The sequence below is a fragment of the Fomitopsis serialis genome (genome assembly GCF_022376445.1).
Source record: "Fomitopsis serialis strain Sig1Antser10 chromosome Unknown B0H18scaffold_110, whole genome shotgun sequence".
NCBI classification, from domain to species: domain Eukaryota; kingdom Fungi; phylum Basidiomycota; class Agaricomycetes; order Polyporales; family Fomitopsidaceae; genus Fomitopsis; species Fomitopsis serialis.
The window spans coordinates 112184-133334 of NW_025955070.1; the positions used below are offsets into that span (position 1 = coordinate 112184).

Sequence of the window (21151 nt, forward strand, 5' to 3'; positions counted from 1 at the left end):
TGGTACGTTACACAAGGTACTACACATCCACGACGACCACGGGATTGTCGCTGTGCACGTCAGTCGTAGCTGCGTTCTGCTGCCTCGCGTCTGTACTAATCGCTCGCAGCTTATTATTGATAACAGAATGCAATCTCAGGCATCGCGGTTGAACGAAGACGTATGGTCCATCATCCTATCGCTCGTCCAGCTGGACGACGCTCGCAGTCTTTCCCTCACATCTCGAGCTATCCATCCCATCGCCAGGTGTATCGTCCTGTCGCATGTTGAGACGTCTCGATCAGGCCATCTCGCGAAAATCTGCGCATTTATGTCAGGCGATCCTCGTTCTCGTGCCTCCTGGCTTCGTGAACTCCACATACACTATGAAGCCCTAGCAAGGGCCTTAGCGCTGCCCAAGCTATTGTTCGAACAGTTGGCAGGTCTCCTTGCTGAGACACGCAACCTCCGCGTGCTAGTTCTCCCCCTCGTGGACCGTTTGCTCGAAGTGGAACCACGCATCGGCGACGCTCTCGTATCGCTAGAAGGCCTGCAAATTGTCACACTCACACACGTGGAATCTCGTACGCTCGACGTAGCCTCGCGGATGCAGAGCCGACCAAGGACAGTAACGCTCGCGTTCGGTTTCGACACCTCGGTCGTCAAGAACCTCGTTGCACTGAGCCATCTCGCCTTGTTCCGCAGTGCGCACACACTGCATCTAAAGGGTTATAAACCCCAGATGTCCGAAATACTAGGCCAGGATCCGTTCATCCAGCTTGTGCTCGGACAGCTCGGACAGCTTCCTACCGTACGCGAGGTCCACCTATCCGATTGTGAGGCATGTCCGTTGTTCTACGTATTTCCCAACTTGCAGAGACTGGAAATGCTTGGCATATGTCAACCCCTCGAATTCTCTCTCCGTAATTGGATGTGGCCGGCATCTGTCCCTCTGGCGGATGTAGCCATTTCGTTCGAGGATCTGATCCATTTCACAAGAGCGCCAATTCGTCGACTCCTCCTGCATCGTACCCACGATTCCTCCAATCCGATCGTTGGTCGACTCGCCGACGCCTTGCAGTTTGCAAGACCCGTTTGTCTATCATTCGACTTCTCCTACAAGGACCACCCGCACAGCCCCAGCAACCTGAGGTGGATCGATTTCTTCCGAATGATCCTTCGCCCCAGTGTGGGGCGCCTACGGTGCCTCGAACTTACGTTCGATTGCAGACAGCCTGAGGATGACCAATCCTTATGGATGGTGCGTCTGAATGCAGGGAATGATCTCGCACGCTCACACTGACTGTCTCCCCTGATAGGACTGGCTCCTCCCAGCCGTCACCCAGTCCAGCCTCCTATGTATGCGACTCAACTTCAAAGTCGGCAAGACACCAGAGCCATCCAGCTGGCAGCGGAGTATGCAAAATACCGCTCGACGAGTTGCTGAAAATGTGCCTTTGGCCCAGTTCATATGCACTGGCATCAAGCCCGGGTGGCCCCGGGCCAACGTGCGCGAGACATGCACTTGGTGGCGCGTACGTGGGGAAAATGCGAGCCAGCGATGCGTGGAGAGCATGTCAAACGAGGCGGGTGAGCAGGTGGAGCGCTACATGCGCTCTGCGGCCTTTGAGCAGAAGTTATCGTTGGACGGGTTCGTTTTCACCGGTGCGTAGGGTACAACGATCCGGATCCGCGCGTTTCGCAGTCTTCTAGTGTATTTCCATAGAATGGCTCTGTTTACGTGCGTGTACCACCCGAGGATATCGACAACGCACATATATCACGACTCACAACGACCGGTGAACATCACATCAATCCCGCGCCAGCGTAGCAAAGTCATAGCTGCGCAGAATACACATGCTGCTCCGAAAACAACCAAGCATCCAATTATAGTGGGCAACACACGCTCACCGCGAAATATATGCTACTTGAGAGATCACCGCTACCTCGCATCGCGCCACGCTGCTTGACCATCACGAAACCTTCGTCCCCGACGGACTACCGCTCTTCTGAGCTTCTACGATCTCGCCGTCCTCCATGTCCTCCGACGTGCTGTGTACACTCTCATAGTCGATTCGCACGTAGTGCGGGTGGCCTAGGGAGGAAACGTCCGATCGGTCAGCACACGCGCAAGGAAAAGAAGATACCCGACGTACATTCTTCCGGACGCAGGTCGCAATGCGTCCAGAACTGCCTCCAGAACTCGCCGACGTCCGCCTTCTTCACCAGCTCGTCCTTCACTCGCCTCGTCATATTACTCCGTCCCTCGTGCTTCATATCGCTGTAAAACAAAGCAGCCGTGGTCACGACATTGCAGGCCCAGACGCAGAACACAGATACTCACAAATGGCCGAGGAACCCCACCATGCTGAACCACCGACAGTCGATCGGGCACTGGAAGTCGTTGCCCTCCCGCCGGAGCGGGAGACTCACCTTCGGCGGCGGCAGCTTGATCCCCTGCTTCGCCGCCTCCTTCTTGAACTCCCTCTTCTTCTCCCGCTCCCGCTCCCGCTTGCGCCTCCGTCTCTCTGCCCTCATGCGGTCCTTCTGGAGCTCCTCGTCAGTGAGCGCAGCGCCCTGCGGCGTCAAGCGTGAGCTTGGGCCGGCCACTCCCACGCTCGAGGGCGGTAACAGAGACGTTTCCGGCGGAGGCGGTAGGATAGGCAGCGGCGGCGGTGGATGCGACGGCTCCGGTGGGCTGGCGCTCATGCGACCGTGCGTCGCACTGAAGCCCGACACTGTATGCGCAATAGCTCCTGTCCCAAGCCCCGGGCTACGAAACTTGCGCGTCACCGAGATATCGCCTCCCGGGGGTACACCCTGCCACGGCGAATAGCTATGCGACACCGCACTTGAAGAACCGATCACTGTCTTCGGTGGCTGCGCTGGAAGGGGCGGCGGAGGCAGAACGGGTTCACTGGGCTGTGATGCCGCTGGCCGTGGACTGTACGACGCACTAGCTAGAGGTACATGCCAAGCCTGCTTCGCTGGAGGGGCCTGCGACGGGAGAGGAGGCGGTGGAGCAGCCGGCTCTGGTGGATGCGCACCGCAAGTCACGCCATTCGGTATCGTATCGCCGGGCGGAAGCGGCGGCGGTTCGCTCTTGGGTTGTGGGGGCCCGACCACGTCTATCTTAGCGGGACCAGTATGGTAAGTTTTCAAAGAACCCGAGTGAGCGGAGGTAACTGGTTTAAAGGACGAGCCCGTACTGGCGCGAACACCTGAAGGAGGTGATGGGCAAGCCGTCAGAGTCCCAAGGACGGGGGCTTGTGAAGTAGTTTGCGCTGAGTCCAGGGCTTCACCCTTTCTTGCGGCTGCAGAGGCTGAGCGCAGAGGCGTTTCTGATGAGCGCGGAGAGGCCGTCTGTAACGAAGTCAACGCCCGAGGTCCTTTAGGGACCGGGCGGCCCAAAACAGAGTCGAGCGAGGGGGAGGGTAGACCGGGATGTCTTTCCTGATCGCACGGAAAGAAAGAGCCTCGGATGCCCTGTGTAGATGCACCCGCCGCCTGCGACGCGGGCAAGCGCATAGCCCCACTTTTGCCTCTGTCCGGTGCCGTCGGCGAGGAGCTTACGGGTTGCGTATCTGTTCGTTCTTTGAGACGCGGTCCCGCTGGGAGCACAGATGCTGGTTCCGCGCTTGTCGACCTCGACGCTTTGCAAGCGAGAGTGGCGGAGTTACTCGGTGGTGGATTACAACTTTGCACTATCCACGGAGAGGGCGGTCTCGTGGTCAAGTCCATGGACTCATCTTCCTCTAGATCCATGTCGACGTCGTCGTCCACGGCCGAAGACACCATGACGGGCGGCGGAGAAGGATGGGAAGAAGGGACATGCGTGCTCATTGCACTCGAGAGCTGCGTGCTACTAGTCTTGGACATCGTGAGCATAACTCTGACGGAAAGGGCCTAAAGACTTCGCCGTCCTCGCGCAGACAGTCAGGCTCACCTCGTTCTCGACCTCTTCCGCCTGTATCCCGATCTCGCACATCACCCTCACCACCCTAATTCCGCACATGGCACAACAGAGCACGGGGTGCGCGCAGCTGACCACTGGTACGCTGACAGCAGCCCGCCTTCTGGGTACGGTATATCCCCGGCCGTGCTTGCGCGAGAAAGTGAAGCCAAACTGGCCTGCGTGTGTCGGAGGAGTCGCGGGTGGTGGTGAGGAAGACGGAGACGACTCGGGATCCATGTCGGCATCGCCGCCATGCTCGGGTTCAGAGTCGAGGTCGCTCTCTGCGTCTGAGTCCTCCCAGCGCGCGGGGAGCAGGCGGCTCGTAGCCGTCCGCATGAAAGGGAACGGTGTGAAGCTATCATACGCGTCCATTCGTTAGCACAGCACCACCAGCGCGTCCAAGAAAATAGCGACGCACCTCGAAGTCCCTACGTCTCCCACTGCCACGTCAGTCGCCCATCCGAGGCCGGCCTTTGTGTCTCCAGGGCTCGCGTGCACGATGTCCGGATGCGGGAGGTCGTGCGCATCGGTGTCACTTTCGAGGGCAGCGTCGAAGGGGTACGAAGGGACGAACCGCTTCTCGTACCGCTGGCCGAGGGCGGACTGGAGCTGCCGAAGCCGTTTGCAGGGGAAGACGTTCGTGTCGCGCTCGTCGTCGCGGGCCAGTTCGAGCACTCGCTTCATGTCTGCTTTTGTTTCCTGGCTCACTGAGACATAGGGAGTCAGTAGAAACGTTTTTACGCGCGAGGGCGCGGTATGCGATGAACGATGGTGGTGGTGGTGGACAAAGCTGCGCGTCTCCGCTGTGAACGCGTCCGGGTCACGCCACAGACGCGTCTCTGTCTCAACCTTTTGCCGGCTATGTATCTACGCCAATATTGTAGGACTGTCGTACACAATTACGCTGCCTCGAGACTACTACGTGGCAATACAATCCATGTTCCTCCGCGTCTCAAAGGTGCAAGGTCGACACGCATCTGCTAATTCTCGGACGCCCAACCCCTTGATCGTCTTGTTGGTCCATAACACTTGCAGAATATCTAACATACTCGTATTTTGTACTCGAGCACCCAGACAAGCTGCTTCTATAAGGTCGCCAGCACCGACTACTGCAGTCATCCAGTCGGCGAAGCGAAGTCGATTGAACCACATTCTAAGTGACTACGTACGGTCTAAGTACCACCATTGCGTCTCACACGGCGAGAACGCGGCGGCGCATGTTGTTCTGTCTCTCGTAACCATCCGTTCAGTAGCTCGGTGGCTCGGTACACCGTCGTCTCACGCGCCGAGCACCTGTCGCGCCTGGAGAGTAGCATGACAATGAAAACATTAAGTCAATGACACGCCTGCACGGCACGCTCAGATGGGACGTAACAGCTCACATACTTGAGATCGTGGTCGCGCCGCCCGTCCCTCCCGCCCTCTTCCTCCGTCTTCCGCCCAATCACCTCTCCAAACCCACGCACCTTCTGCACGCCCTCCTTCGCAGCCTCCTTCGGATGCTCCGCCACGCTCTCCAACTGCCCGCCCGCCTCCGCCGCCGCCTTCTCTCCAATGCCGCACTACGTACCGGGGAGAATGAACCCATCCAACGATAACTTCCGCTCGAAGTCCGCAGAGCGCATGTAGCTCTCCACCCGCTCACCCGACTCGTTCGACATGCTCTCCACGCACCTCTGGCCCGCGTCGCCGCGCACTCGCCACCACGTACATCCCTCGAGGACCCGTCTATGGTACTGACGCGGATCGTACGAGCGCGGACCCATGGCGACGCACACGTATTGGAGCGACGCAACACGAGCCGCGACCTGTCGAGCGATATCCGGTGCGCTCTTCTGCATTTCGTCCAGCTCGGACGTCGTCGTACTGCCGACGGCGAAACCGAGCCTCACGCCGACGAGGCTAGACTGCGCGATCACCGGAAGGAGCCACTCCTGGCAGGAAAGAACGGTCAGCGAGAGCGGGCGGTACGGTACGTACACGCTCTCGGCGGACGCACCATCCATGTGCAGGGCATCAAGCGTCCCCTTTTGCTAGTGTTGCACTGAAAAGTGACCTCCAGATGGCGCAGACGCCCTACCGGACCAACGATATCACAGAGTAGACCTGCCCAAACGCTCAGGCCCTCTAGTTTGTCAAATTGACTGAGCTGGACGGACAAGAGAAGGGGTCGGATGGACAGAAGAGCGCTCGATAAGCCAACGACCTTGCACGCGCGTTGCCAATGAAGGTACAGACGACGGACGGACACACCTGCGAAGCACTGGAGCTGGTCGAGTGAAGCCGTAAGATTGACCAGCGGCATGGACACCGGCCACGCCCACTTCTGCGGAGTAAAGTCGCGAGGATTATGTTCGTCGTGAAAGTGAAGTTTTTCGATGTTGGGAAAGAGGTGGGTATCGGAGGCGCGCCGCAACGGTAGAGGCAGACCTCGCGCACAGTTGGATGTTGGCCGAGGTCGCCGAGCTGAAGCTTGAAGTCCGAGAGACCCAAACGGAGGTCCAACCATTCTACCGTGCGCGCGTTCCGGAGCAAAGGAAGATGACTGAGAGTGACGAAGTCCGGCTCTGGCATGAATGAGAGGACGACTTCTGACGGACAACTCTTCAGTCTTCTTGCCACTTCCATAGTGCGAGACCCGATGTATTCGAGGTTGACGGATTTGAGGCTCTCCAATGCGACGAGGGCGTCGCCGAGACGTGGTTCTAGTGCGAGCAACAATTCCATGAAAGGGAGGGCTAGGACGCGGAGGTCCTGTGCTGCAGCGAGGAGACTCGGCAGCTGGGCAATGAGCGACCTATGTACACGCCGCTCCATCTCCCACGAAGAGTTATTCGGAATCTGCAAGGCACACTCGTGTATGTGCAGTTCACGTAGCCAGCAGGCGCGATGACAAGGGTTGCCTAGTAGCATGTAGGAGCATACCTTGTCCAGTTGACCCGGTCGAGTCGTCTCAGCACGCGACAGGACGATACGCCTGGAAATGGAGTGGATAGCTCTAGATGTGAGGGAAAGACTGCGAGCATCGTCCAGCTGGACGAACGATAGGATGATGGTCCATACGTCTTCGTTCAACTGTAACCCCGATGCGTCACGGTGGGATTGCATTCTATCGTCGAGAATGAGCTGCGCCTCGTGATCAGAACAGACACAGCGATCCCTAGAAAAGATAGCAGAGTGCAGCTATGATGGACGAGGTACACCGCCAGTTCGAAACACTTGGGGTTAATATCCCAGCGGGTTTGCAGGGCATTTCAAGCCCCGCTGTGGCGGCTGTGGCGCGATCGCCCCGAACGTCTCTAAGTCGCGTCGCGCCCCGTTACAGCGCGAATAGTAGACTGCGTTTATACGGATACTTATGTACATTACAACTGTTTTGTACCGACTCATTACTATGCAATATACTGATTACTAGAGTCACGCCACAGTTAAGGACTCCGAGTAGTAAGGACGAGTAAGTAGGAAGATAAGCATAACATACTAACAAACAAGCTAGTACGACTTTCAATTCAGCGCCGTGCGATATACTTGTAACCTATAACGTTTGAAGGAGCCGCCTGCCCGCGTTCGCGGGTATTCGTGATGGGCATGGTTCGTCTGCGCTCATGCTTCTCGATGTCTCGGACCCAACGCACGGCTGGGCGGGTCGCGCGAAGGGCGTTTTGGACGAAGCGGCCCTCTGCACCGGCGTCGCATTGTTCTTCAATGATATCAGCGGCGCGGTGTAACAGGCGGAGATGTTCGTCCACGTCCACGTCGTCTTCGTCATCAAGCTGACACGGACGTTGTCGATCGTGTTAGTGTTGGCGCACCATTGCAATTGGGTGGCATTGCTTACTGTAAAGCCTGCACTTCCACCCGCCCGCGCGCGCAACAACCCGTCACGTCCGGTAGGCGGTGGTTTGTTAGGTGACGAATCTATCTGTAGGTGTGCCCGGCAATGAATACGAGTCATGTAATCCCGAAGTGCACATTGATACTCACCGGTGATGACCTACTAGTGACTGCCAAGGCGGGCAGCACTGAATCTTCCTCTCCCGATTCCTCTGAAGTATCCGCCACCGGCACCTGCGCCTGAGATGCGCGGGACATATTCACCGAACCGGGAGGCGCCGCCGCACGCTTGCCATGACCACTGCCAGTGACAATCGCCGAGTCCGAGTCATCCGAGTCCGACGTACTGGTATCCACCCTGGGCATTCGACTGAGCCATGCGTGCTTCGTCGTCAGTTCTGGGGGTGGCGCGATCTTGCCGTCGATGGGGACTGTGTAGAAGGGTGGAATATGAAACCACTGGCATCAGCAAACTGGGCAATTTCTGAGCATCTGAGAGGCTGATGGAGACCCCTTAGAGTGACTAGAGCATCAGATAGCTCAGATTCCTCATCTTGTCAGACAGCTCAATGAACCAACGAGGTCGTAGTACTGTCTGCATCTCAAAACTCATCTATTCAATTCCTAATAATTGCAGTAGCCATAGAATCACCACTGGTATATTGACAACTCGAGAGCATTGTACACAGAGAATACATAGTGGGGAACTACACTAAAGTAGATAGTTGCTGTCGACGCAGGCTCATGGATCGCACCGTCTGCCGTCTCGCCCGTGTTGTCTAACAGGGCCTCGCTCGTGTCTCTGCCATCTCGACCGTGTCATCTGCCGACTCGCCCGCCCCGTGTACCCTCTCTCGACCCATGTGCCGTCTCGTCTGCGCCGTGTGCCGTCTTGTTTGCCCCGTCTGTCGTCTTTCCCGCCCCATGTACTCACCCTCTCGCGCTGTCTGCCGTCTCGTCTGCCATCCCACTTGCGCCGTTTGTTATCCCACTCGTATGGGCCGGGCGACAGCAGGCTCATCTTGCTTGCCGGGCTCATCCTCGGCCGGCTCTCGCTCATTCCGCTGGAGCTCGTTGAACACGTGTTCGGCGGGCTGGTACACATTGCGCTCGTCGGCGCTGGGTTGTTGTTGGTAGGCTCTGCGCGGAACTGACGAGGTCGACTCACCTACCGCGCAGCCATGGTGACCCTCTTGACGCGTCACCAGTGCCCTACTTGGACTGTCGTAGGGCCGAGCATGGGTATACCGAGCTCAGCTCGTACCCATAACACGCCCGGGTACAGATTTCGCGCGGGTGAAGGCGGGTTTGTGGTTTCACGGGTAAGCGGGCGGGAAGGAGCGTGGGCAAGAGCAAGCGAGAGCGGGGCGAATGGGCGAATGGTTGGCAAGCGAGCAGGCGGGCGGGCGAGATTGCGGGCGAAAGGGATGAATTGTCAGCGACGTTCCCGGAATATACAAAAACGTGGGTCAGATGAAAGCGCGCTCAGCAGCAGGACGTAGTGGTCGTTGGGGAGAGCCGAGCATGAGAATATGCCTCGCCCTAGTAATCTATCCGTTTATGTCCGCGAAACGGTACATTCAGGATCGAGGGCACATGCAAATGCTATTGCACCATATTTGCCATACCACGACATGTCGAGCGTGAAAGTGCGGTCAGATCTATCGTCAGTCCTCGTACGCACTTTGTTCCCCGACCATGAAGATGGTGGCCAAGTCTACGTCCATCGAAGAACTGTGAGCTGTCATCCCTGGTGTCTAACCTCGATATTCATCCGGTTCTCTCAGTGCTGCACCAGATGTTCGTTTATTGATTGCCTCCGTGTCTGTGGGTCGTCTGGGTCTAAGTCGTCCGGGGCTCCAGTAGCAGCGGAAGCACGTCCGCGAAGGCATCGGGGACCGCGTCAGCATCCGCACCTGCTGCGAGTAGTTCGGGCACGGCGTCGTCATCGCCGTGGAAGTTGAAGCAGAGCTACGTGCGTATTGTACTGACAGCACTGATGGGTGGGCAGGCGAGCGTGCGAGCAAGTATGCGGGTAAGCGTGCGAGCGAGTAGGTTAACAGGCGAGGCTGCGAGCTAGTGCGCAAGAGGGTGGAGTCGAGTCGACGCCGACGTGGAGGAGGCAAGGAGGAGGCGTGAAAACTTCAAGTGCTAAGCGCCTCAAAGCGCCTCAGCCACGACGCGTCACGCGCGCTCGCCGCTCCTCTCGACTCAGAGCGTCGAGTCTCCTGCCTCCTGCCTCTCTGTCACAACTTCGCCCTCGCTTGCTCGCCGCCGACCTCCAGTACACACGGGCAGGCGCGTCCGCAAGAGACGGCGCGTGCACCGGACCACGGCCCAAGATCACGCTGTACGCGACCGGGGCCAACGAGCTCCAGCGACGCGCCAAGAGCATCGCTGGAGGCTCGCGAAGGGATGCACACGTAGGGAGGAGGGATTACGACCAGGTGAGTCCGCCGCTTTGTACCTCGACCCCATAGCCAACCCCGGCAAGCAAATGCCCAGCAAGGACGACCGGACGGAGACGAACACAACGGAGGCGCCCCAAGATCGCAGGGCCCCATGGTCCTCGGGAGCCAGTCGCCCAACCAGCTCGCCTCGCTCCTCTTCGACGTCCTCCGCAACACCGACGTCCTCGACTCAGCCACATCCCGAATCCCAACACCCTCGACATCCGCGCTGCCGACGCCCGCATGTCCTTTTCCCGCATAGGCGCAGACGGCGGCGGCCAGCCTGTCCTCATCCCCGTCCACTACGCAGCCGCAAGACCCGTGACAAGCTCCGGTGACGTCCCAAGATCAGACTTGGAGGCTCGCGGAGGTCCTGCAGACCCCGCCCTGATGCGCGCTGTCTAGTTCCCTCTCGAACACCCAACGGCGTCTGTGTCTCAGGACGCCCAGAGCCCCAGCAACCCGCCTCTCCCCGCTTTCCCGTGCCCTCGACGTGCGCATGGACCCTCCATACCGAGCTAACACCACCCGACATGCCGAGAACGACGGAGGGCAGCTCGTGGTGCCGCGGAGTCGACGTGTCCGGTGACGACGCCAGGACTGGACGTGGCCGCCCCGTCTCGCGTCGGGAAACACCGTCGTGTGCTGCGAAGGGACGGATGACGCTGCGGATTGCAGAGGCTCTCGCGCACGCAGAGCGTTCGTGAGTGGAGGAGATGCAGCACGACGAGGTACGTACATTCCGTGCCTGTACCCGCTGCTGTATCTCACGACTCGTAGCTCCATTACGCCGCAAGGCGGTGCTCCGTGCTGACCGGTTCGTCCTCGCTTGCAGGACGCGGGAGAACAAAGTCAGCTGCGTATGCGAGAGCAGCAAGGAAGGACACTCACCGGCACACTGAAGACGCGTCCGGTATCGACGCACAATCGAGTCGCTCGGGGCCGACGATACACGCAAGACGCAGGGCCGCACACGACGTTGTGAGCTGCGTCTTGGAAGAGGACGAGACACGTACTAGTACCACGAGGAGTGCAGACGACCGCGAGTACGCGTCAGAACCTGCAGCGAAGACGTCTGCGTACTAGGGATTGCGGCAGAGGTGGACGCAGTAGGTAGACAAGCGAGAGTACATGGATGGCAAGCGTGACCGATGTCGACCGGTTTGCTGTGCATTGACTCCAGTGATGCACATGGGTGAACGAGGCAGCATTCGCGTCAGTGGTACACCGAGTACTGTATGGGCACGAGACTCACCACGTCTAGAAACCACCACTCTGACTGTGTTTCACCCATCCAGTGCGTCACGATTCAAGATGGGGATGGATGAGGGAAAGGGGTGAGACGTGGTTCGGAGTTCAGGAACCGAATGGATCAATGATTAGTAGGGCTCGAAAACCAGGTGAGTACGCCTTGTGGCCTCTACTCGTAGACGACACTGGTGAGTTGGTGTTCACAAAGATCGGCCCAACGAAGACGGCCCCGGCGTGCATGCGCACAACAAGCGCAAGCGCAACGAAGACAACGCCGACGTGCGTGTGCCCGAGTGACACCAGCCCACCAGCAGGAACATACACATGCACCGGACGAGCTCCAATACACCGTGCATAGGCAGCTAGCAAGAATCGGTTTCACATGGCCAAAAGGGCATCACGCACCGATACGTATTGACACGACGAGGGCCGACCCTCCACGCATCGGACGAACAGAAGCTTCGACGTGCATGTAAGTAGCTCGCACGAACATAGTGTAGTGTCTGTGTAGTATTACAGTGATCAGTATAACAATATATCTTTTAGCTCGTTTATTAATGTCCTGGCTGAGATGTCTGCTGAGCTGAGATGTCTGAGAGGCTTTCTGACGTGTCTGAGGATCGTGTCTGACGAAGTTACGTTGCAAAAATCCGAGGTCATGAGGGCTGATTATCTGGAGCGATCTGGAGCGATCTGAAGCGATCTGAGCGCCTCTGAAGTCCCTGAGAGCGCCGTCAGACGGATTTCATGTTTTACTGATGTGTACCTGCACCCACCATAAGGCAGGTGGGTTTCCCGCGGCCCGAACAAGGTGCTTGCAGAGAAGGTAGGCATGGTACTTCTGAGCGCCGCAGTCGCATGTCCAGCGGTGGACATCCGTCGTGTACGCGCCTTTGATCGGGACCTTCATGAGTCGCTCCCACGAGTGCTTGAAGTGCTCTTGCATGGTCGTGAGTGCCTGTGCGCGGCCTTCGCGGTCGCTTCGCAGGAGACGTCGGAGAGTGAGACGGTAGGGTGGAAGCGCCTTCGTGATGATCACGTGAACAGCGAGGTCAACAGGCGGGCGGTTGTACATGTGAAGTACGAGCTGTTTCAAGTTTCGCCAGAGAGCCTCGACCATCATGGTCGTACGCTTGCAAGGAATGCTCGCGGAGTACGCACCGCGTGCCCACAGTGGCCATCGCTTCCGTGAATACCACGAATTCCACAGGTAAGCCCACACCTCGCAGAGATGATTGACTTCGCAATGCCGGTACATCTCCTCGACGGCATCACGGCGGATATCATCCTTTGTTCGCTTCTCGCCATGCCGCTCGGGAAGGAGTGAGTGCTGCGATGCATGCTTCGCAAAGAGCCGCAGGATTATAGGGGCTTTTTGACCAATCCTTAGGGTGAGGATGGGGTGAGGATGGGTGAGGAAGGCATTTTCACGTTCTGAGCATTAAACGTCTCACCCTCGCAGCATGAATCTCAGCGTGCATAACCCGCGTTCGCGCCATGACGCGAACGCGGGTAACATGCAGTCTCCATTTGAGTCTGCGACTGCCTTCTGCCAGTCACCCTTACCCGCAATCGCGCTATGGCGCGATTGCGGATGAGTCCGCACATCCATTGCCTTGTTTGGCAAGTCCGAGCGCCCGCCCGATCTCACAGGCACCCACCGACTTGCTCGTGTGCCACAGAGGGCATGCATCTGTGGTGTACCACATCATCCATTACACCCTCCGCATGCGGCGTCCATTCCGTGTTGTGCGTCAGTGATGTGCAGTGACAGGGGAGGCGAGATCACGTCAGCCACCTGCTCAGCCACCGACGGGCGCTCACACGATCTCCTGCCCACAACCACGATCTCCCGCCTCTCCTGCCTCCTGCCTCCCTCTCTTTTACATCCAGCAAGCCCACCACGCCCTGGGGTGATGTGCGTACCTGCGCATTATAGTGACTTTCGATAAACATGGCAGGCTTAGGGTGGGGTTATGGTGCCCAATATAGTAATTACTATATATGGGCATAACCATATAAGGAAAGTGTTGACATTTCTCCCCTGTGTGTATGGTGCATGTGCACAAAAATGTGCCTCCAAGGTGATCGCGCGCGGTCGCGCGCGATCACCTAAACCCTATGCTGGAGGTGTCTTGACAAAGTACCCTCAAGGTGATCGCGCGCGATCACCTAAACACTACTATTGTGTACCCGGTATACATACCATTTAGGTGATCGCGCGCGATCACCTTGACGCACCTATATCGGCGTCTGTTTAAGTGGACCTGTACTGCACATGTCAGTTCAAATTGTGCCATTTAGGTGATCGCGCGCGACCACGCGCGATCACCTTGAGATCGGTGTTTGGACATGACTGACCGGGGTGCGTGCACATATGATGGTCAAGGTGATCGCGCGCGATCACCTAAATGGTATGTAGGCCAGCGTCTATTCTCTCGACGTGCAACATGTATGTCCACTCAAGAGATGCCATTTAGGTGATCGCGCGCGATAGCGCGCGATCACCTTGTGAGTGGTGTTTGGACGTGCATGACATGGTGCGCGCACCCCAGACCCATGGTCAAGGTGTGAACGTGCACGACCGCGCGCGTCCACCTTGTCACGTGCAATATTATTTGACACATGTGACTGGTGTGGCTGCACGATGGCGTGACCAGTCCCTTCCCTTCGATCCTCAGGCCATCAGTGTGTGCCAGGTACGTTGTCTCTCCCACCATGTCCCCGCCCGCAGCACTCAGTGCTAGCGCAGCACACCAGTCGCCATGGACCGTCCAGCATGGTCTGACCGCATTCGGGTGATCCTCGAGGCTGCCGCGCTCATCCGACTGATCCCCAAACACACGGAGAAGTTCCTACAGGAACTCACTCCCATCGGTTCAGCATATGGCCCGCTCACCATTAATGAGACCTATCAAAGATGGCACGAGCACATGAAGGACTGGCTCCGTATCATACACGTCCGCACGATCACCGACCCACAACCCCTGAACATGCTCTTTGTCCGCTCAGAGATTGATCGACTCGAATCGGTCATGATCGCATTGGCCAACGTCATCACCCCCTTGTACAGGAACTGGAGCGTCCGCACATTGCCCGAATCATTGCGCATCCACACTCATGATCGTGATGAATGGACGCACATCGCGCGGTCCACTATCAGTCTCATGCACTTGGTGAGGGAGACTGTTGATTACTGGCACAGTATGTTCTCTGCATCACAATTAGTCTATTCAGCATACTGACTCATCACACAGAAATCCTGGACAAGAATTATGGCATGTACCATGCCACTGTTACATCAGTACTACTAGCCACTCACCTTACATTGGTACAGTCGATGCAGGCATAGTCTGGCAGGATCCACCGATCAAGCGGATCCTGTACGACCATCATGCCAAACACGCCATTGACCTCGATACCGCCGCGAAAGAGCGCAACGCACTTGTTGGTTATTCCGGGCGGTTTGTGGACCCATGCCCTCAGTGGTTTGTCCCCTATGGGCACATCAACTGCACAAACGAGTACGAGTTCTTTGAGCGCATCTGCGCGCACATTGCTCTTCTTCTCCAAGAGCGGCAATTGCGCATTGATCGTGAAATCGAATTCGATGAAGAAATTGACGTTTGGGTTGACCGCTGGCTCGGTCATCTTCGCGCACTACTACCCATGATCCACGGTGCGCGCACCCCTCTCTCTCTCTAGTATTATGGGACCTATCTGAAAAGTTGCAGAGAAACTCCATATCCGCTGTGAGCGCCCGCCACCCATCTGGCTCGAAATCGATCTCCCAAGGGATAGAGCGATTCCGGACGCTCCATACACGCTCCCCATCGGGCAACTTACATCGCTCTTTGCGCACCCCGAGGAGATTGAATTTTGGGACAAGCAATCTGGGTCGCAGAAGCCTGTCGCGATGCCCGAGCCACCTGGTGTTGTCCGTGACAGCATTGCTCAACGGGTATGGCGTGCGCGCCAGGCCCTTCACTGTCAGCACGTATATCTCCGTCTACAGTCGGAGCGTGTGACATTGAACGGGGTCAATGACCACACATACCGGGGAGGTGGGCCGTCACCCGAGGACGTCTCGAAGAGCGTCGACATTCTCACGAGACGCCTTGCGTGGTTCAATGCGCAGGTCGAATTTTACCAGCAGTGGTAAGCAAATTGCATTCTCAATGTTGAACACCCAGTAATATGCTCTCAGATGGTCAGTCATGTAGTTATGTTTGTATATCCTTTGCAATGCGTGCAGAACGGTCTTACTCACGGTCGGACACACTCATACGGCCAGAGGTAAGTCTCACAAAGGTGCCCGCACCAAACTCGGTGAGTGCCACATGCTATCGCGCACGGTCAAAACACCGCGCGCACGGTCAAAACACCGCGCGCACGGCCATAAACACCGCGCGCACGGCAATCAACAATGCGCGCATGGTAAGAAACAATGTGCGCACTGTTACCTAGAGCGCAGGCCAAACACTTGAGCGTTCACGGCGCATACGGTCAGATGACCAGTGGTCGGCGCGTCGCGTCGGTCGACTTAGCGCCGTGGCCTGTGGCTGAGACTTAGACGCCGTTGTGGCTGCTCGCTCACTCTCGCGCGCATCTCCCTCTCTCACTCACACTCGTCGCACTTCCTCTCGCCCCTGCTTCTTACACTCCCTCCTGCACTTCCTCGGCACCCTGCAAAAATGGTCGGTACCTGGGGCATGAAGAGACTGCGCAAATACCTGCGCAAGGTCGCCCTCGAGGCCGGGCACCATGTGAGCGAGCGGGACTTGCTCATCTTCACGGACCACCCGCCGCGATGGGACGACTGGACGGAGGAGGACTTGATGCTCTTCAACAGGACGCTCCGGGCGCTGTACAACAGCCCGGTGTCGTTCAGGGTATTTGAGAAGATCGTCGCGACGTACCTCCTGGTGAGTGGACTGTTGCATGCGATGCGAGCGGGGGACTGACCTGCGATGTGAAGACGAAGAAATGGCGCAAGCAACTGAACTACGTACCGATGGCGAAGAAGTTCCCTCACCTCGCCGACACCTGCTTCGATTGGCAGTGGTGGGATGCGCCGGCGGAGGGCGCATGGCAGGAGGGCCTGGACTTCAAAACATTCGCAACCGGCTGGCGCAACCGCAAGCCCAAGTGGTGGGGCAAGAGGTGGTCGGTCGTGGATCAGGAGGCCGCCATGAGGCCGTTCGCGGACATCTGGCTCAGTAAGTGTCTCTTTTCTACGTGCGCGCACCTGTGTCTGACTGCGCGCACCCCATCTCAGGCAATGACCGGCTCAATCGTAAGTGTCTACGTACTTACACGGAGTCGTCTGACGAGCCACGCACCTCTACAGCTGCGACGCCGGTCCAAGATCATGAAGACGAGGACGATCCGCGCACCGAAGGATACGAGCTCAACTGGGGCGTGTGACCGGCGAGGACTGCAGGAAGGCGCAGCGCCAGGCGGAGATCTACCTCGCCTGGAAGGCGAAGGGCCGTGCGCCCGCCGCGATGGCGCACCCGATCCCTCTGTCCACATGGGCACGTCCTCTCAACGTCCCGCCGCAGTCGCAGGACACCGTGGTAAGTGCAATCGTATATTGCCCGCTGACAATTATCTGATGCGCACACCACAGAACTGCGGCCGCGACCGGTGCGAGCGCTGCACTGAGAGCGGCATGGAGGAATGCCGGGTTCCGGCCGTCGCAAACGACCCGCGCTGCGTCACTTGTCGTGCACGCAAGAAGGGTTGCTCCTTCGGAGTGAGTGCACATTGTTCCTTGGCATTCGTACGGTGCGCTGATCAATTCTAGTCTCCTCTCACACATGCTGCCTCGCGCCGCACTGCGAGTGCAACGGTGGTGCGCGCACCTTCCAACCGTGCGCGCACCCGCACCCCGGCAAGTTCTGGAGGTGCAAGGGCAGGTACGCAGACGTGCACTGACTGCGGGCTAACGCTAACGACCTTGTGGCATAGGTATGAAGCGTCGCCGTGGAGAATAAGGGGGAATACGTATGTATAGGCTCGTGGAAGTGTACTAGTAAATCGCATTTGTATATAAACGTGTGTAACTGCTACTGTACATAGTTGATTGTCCGCACCCAGGGTGGACGTGCGTGGTCGCGCGCGTCCACCCTACAGCTGTACCTCTCACGAACAGTCTGTTAAAGGTGAGTCCAAACCCCCAATTTAGGTGATCGCGCGCGACCGCGCGCGATCACCTTATACCCTCCTTTGTGGGTGTCTAAACAAGGGGATAACCACCCATTTACCTGCCAAATAGGTGATCGCGCGCGGTCGCGCGCGATCACCCTCCAGACGTGTTCCCGCACAGGTATATGGGGCGCGCGCACCTCTCAAATACGCATCTGACACCCACGAAACCCCCTGTTTTAGGTGATCGCGCGCTACCACGCGCGATCACCTAAAACAGCCTATTTCAGAGTATAGTAGGGTGCGCGCACTCTGACGCACCCACCAAAGGTACGTGCACCCACACACCCTCAAAACCCTTGATTTAGGTGATCGCGCGCGGTCGCGCGCGATCACCTTTTTGGCAGGTAAATAGTATGATTTATATCCCTCATTTTAACCACGAAAAAGGGCGTATAAGGTGATCGCGCGCGACCGCGCGCGATCACCTAAATCAAGGGTAAATTGCCTCTACAGTCACAGTCGACGTACGCATCTGCGAGTGTCTCCTATGACAGTCTGTATATGTCCTCGACGATGACATATACTGCTATCACAGGTGATCGCGCGCGGTCGCGCACGTTCACCTAAATGTAGGGGTGGGGTGCGTGCAGTGTGGCATCCACCATTGGTATTCCTAGGTGGGCTCGTATGTCATGTTTTATCCTACGCTGATCATTGTATGTATAGTGTACACACATGTTTTATGTGCGCACATTGTACGCACCTATTCCGCTGCACATCAGGTGACAAGACCGACCATGTGGCAAACATGAGGCATCCTCAACCTATCTCTGCACACACGACGCCTCTCTCCCCCTTGCACTTGCACCCTGTCCTCACTGTACGTATTTCACCGCTCTCTGTCCAGCGCCCGTCTCACCTGCACCCTCAGATCAACATGCCGCCTAGAAAGAGGAAAACGACCAAGAAGCAGCCCGTCGAGGCTGCGCCGGCTGAGGATTCTGAGGCTGATGGTTTGTCGGAGCCGAAGAGACGGCACAACCGCCCGTATCGACGTCGACGCGCGCTCGTGGAAAACAGCCAGCAGAGGACGGAGTTCGGAAGACGAGGAGACGAACAAGGTGCGTTCCACAACGAGTGCGACGGCATGCACAGCGCCGGCCGATTGCTGATCCTCATGATCAGAACCAGAACATCACGCAGGAACTATTTCTAGAGTATCAAAAGACTCTCGCAGATGCGTACCACGGTTACGCGCGGCTCGCAACCCTCCCATCTCTGCAACAAGAGGACCATGTCGAAGTGTGCAACAGCAGTTCAACAGCCGCAAGATCGACGACAACCACGTCGAGAAGATCCGCAAGTCGTTCGTGGATGACGGATACCAGAGCCTCCTGTGCGGGCACTGCATCGAAGTTGCGGTCAGGTGGGACGACATCGATTTCACAACCAAGCACAACCAGATGCTTCCTCTCGACCTCGATTTCTTGAAGTTGAAGCCTCGACCTGACGGCTCGCCCAGTCCGGTGTACGTCATTACCGGACAACATCGCATCGCTGCGAGCATCGCCTTCCTCGAGCCACAGGTAACCGAGTTGGAGACGGCGAAGGCGCGTTTGGAGAACATGGATCCCAGCAATGGTCAGTACAATCGGCTGGTAGCGCGGTGTCAGAGACTAGGGGATCGGCTTCGCCGGCAGGGGTGCTGGCTGGCAAGAGTATCCATCATGGGTAAGTGTGTGCGCGCACCCCTTGCGCACACCCACTCACACTTTGACACACACACACACAGAAAACTTGGTAACGGTGCGGCGGCGGAACGGCTCGCGCAGAACATCGGCTGGGCTCACAAGGTCGAGACCAGTGAGGATCTCTTGCGGACGCACTTCCGTGAGCTGTTCAAGTTGAAGCGTGATGGCCGCCTCCCCGACTACTTGGCCCGCCGCGGATCCGTGGTGAAGGAGCTACGCTTAGGCACGGCGACGACGACAACGAAGGGCACTGCTGCCACTGGCAGTCACATCAAAACGATGCACACGAACATGTTCTACGTCACGCCGGTGTGCGACTTCCTCATGTCGCTGACACCGATCATTGGCGAAATGAAAGAGGAGAGAAAGGTACAGTATTATTACGACACTGACTTTTTCAGCCACCAGACATGGATGAAGATCCTGAAGCCGGCCGGCGGGGTGAGTGTATTCATTGTCACGCTCGGCTGTCGGTTGTTCATGATGGTGCGCGCAGGTCATTGTATTCAATCTGCGGCGCATGCGCTGGCTGATGGACATCGTCAGCTCAAAGGCTTCGTTCTCCACCACGCAGGATGTGGAGTTGATATGTTCGCGGTACGATGAGGCCCGGCGCGCACGTCACAGATACTTGGAGATGAAGACGAACGGCGACACCGAGCGGGCCCAGGAGTTTCTCCAGGCGCAGACGAACCTGGATCTGTTGGAAGAACCCGATGGGACCATACCGTCGATCATCTCACGAAAGTACACGGCGTTGAAACGCGAGTTTCACACAGGGGGTGCGAAGCCCTGTCCTGGCCTTTGGACAGACGGCATGCTCAGGACTGTCGACCGTGCGGCGCTTGATGTTCTTTCCAGTTCAAATGTTTTGGGCGTGCGCTCGAGGCAGGCTTTTGACACCATGGCCGAGTACGGTAACGCACTGGTGGCGCAGATCCAACTCATGATGGGGTCATCCGTCCCTGGTGCCGACGACGATGACAACGACAACGAGGGGCCACGCAGCACGCAGCAGCGGCGCCTGTCGCACCTGGACTATGTCATGGGGCGCATCACGTTCTTGTACTACGGCTGGACGTACATCAAGGGCGACATGGAGTTTATCCCTGCTCTGCCGTTGCTGACCGCGACGCCGATGCGGATGGTCCGGGAACAATGCTCATTGTACGAGCGGGGATGGGAGAGGGTGAGTGCGCGCACACTGCTGCGTGACCTGCGCGCACCCCTATATGTGTGCTTACTTTTCTTTTACAGCTTGCGTGGATGTTCGAGCCGCTCATGTATCATCGGTCCTTCTGTGGGACCAGCGGCGCCGGCACCGGCACGGGCATAACCACTCACGACATCACCGTGGATGCGACCGTCTGCGCGCTCTATAGTGTTGGCAACTACAAAGATCTCAAGTCTGGCGCAGGCGACTGGGACCGTCCGGACAGTGTGCAGTGGGAGGTGAGTTGAACTTGTGGATGGTGCATCTCGAGGCTGAGTTATTTGCCTGCAGCTCGCGCGAGAATGGTTCGCCGATCGACACACGTTTGTCGCACTGCTGCACGAAGTGTCGACGGAAGTAGCGGCCGTCAACAACTTCCGCAGACACTCGAAGAAGACGATCAGAGAGGCGTTCATTGTGTACTCGGAGAAGAGCAAGGGCAACCCCGCTGAGCGCACGGCAGAGGCGGTGAGCATGATGAAGGAGTCTGCGCTGAACGAGTTGTTCCCGGACTTTGACATGGCCAAGCACATCCAGGCGTGCACGCAGAACACCAAGTCTCTGT

At 57.6% G+C, this 21151-nt stretch overlaps 5 protein-coding genes across 5 annotated transcripts; 4 read left to right on the forward strand and 1 right to left on the reverse strand.

Moving 5' to 3' along the window:
- Window positions 1-85: 85 nt before the first annotated feature.
- On the forward strand, window positions 86-1652 carry B0H18DRAFT_1214889 (uncharacterized protein; the record flags this gene model as incomplete). Its single annotated transcript, XM_048036603.1, has 2 exons — window positions 86-1240; window positions 1299-1652. Exons 1-2 carry the CDS (start codon window positions 128-130, stop codon window positions 1650-1652), a joined length of 1467 nt encoding a protein of 488 aa, XP_047887977.1. The 5' UTR covers window positions 86-127.
- A 3757-nt stretch (window positions 1653-5409) lies between these two features.
- On the reverse strand, window positions 5410-6836 carry B0H18DRAFT_1036795 (uncharacterized protein). Its single transcript, XM_048030378.1, has 2 exons — window positions 5934-6836; window positions 5410-5868 (listed from the first exon to the last, which is right to left on the reverse strand). The coding sequence occupies exons 1-2, from the start codon at window positions 6441-6443 to the stop codon at window positions 5497-5499; spliced, it is 882 nt and encodes a 293-aa protein (XP_047887978.1). The 5' UTR covers window positions 6444-6836; the 3' UTR covers window positions 5410-5496.
- Window positions 6837-9466: 2630 nt separating this feature from the next.
- Window positions 9467-10623, forward strand: B0H18DRAFT_1137929 (uncharacterized protein; the record flags this gene model as incomplete). The annotated part of the gene is made up of 5 exons (XM_048035607.1): window positions 9467-9504; window positions 9632-9743; window positions 9780-9803; window positions 10054-10215; window positions 10249-10623. 5 exons carry the CDS (start codon window positions 9467-9469, stop codon window positions 10621-10623), a joined length of 711 nt encoding a protein of 236 aa, XP_047887979.1.
- A 3611-nt stretch (window positions 10624-14234) lies between these two features.
- B0H18DRAFT_1123957 (uncharacterized protein) lies at window positions 14235-15631 on the forward strand (the record flags this gene model as incomplete). Its single annotated transcript, XM_048034781.1, has 3 exons — window positions 14235-14673; window positions 14807-15148; window positions 15204-15631. 3 exons carry the CDS (start codon window positions 14235-14237, stop codon window positions 15629-15631), a joined length of 1209 nt encoding a protein of 402 aa, XP_047887980.1.
- Window positions 15632-16163: 532 nt separating this feature from the next.
- Window positions 16164-17468, forward strand: B0H18DRAFT_958630 (uncharacterized protein; the record flags this gene model as incomplete). Its single annotated transcript, XM_048042714.1, has 8 exons — window positions 16164-16394; window positions 16448-16688; window positions 16748-16765; window positions 16820-16892; window positions 16913-17048; window positions 17102-17227; window positions 17279-17390; window positions 17443-17468. 8 exons carry the CDS (start codon window positions 16164-16166, stop codon window positions 17466-17468), a joined length of 963 nt encoding a protein of 320 aa, XP_047887981.1.
- Between the last annotated feature and the right edge of the window lie 3683 nt (window positions 17469-21151).

What these genes read in the sequence shown, in the direction of transcription:
- B0H18DRAFT_1036795 (XM_048030378.1), bottom strand. Translation starts at nt 6,443, where the DNA reads ATGGTTGGACCTCCGTTTGGGTCTCTCGGACTTCAAGCTTCAGCTCGG. An exon ending in TGATGCCCTGCACATGGATG is followed by an intron (nt 5,869 to 5,933) that starts GTGCGTCCGCCG and finishes CTTTCCTGCCAG; the next exon opens with GAGTGGCTCCTTCCGGTGAT.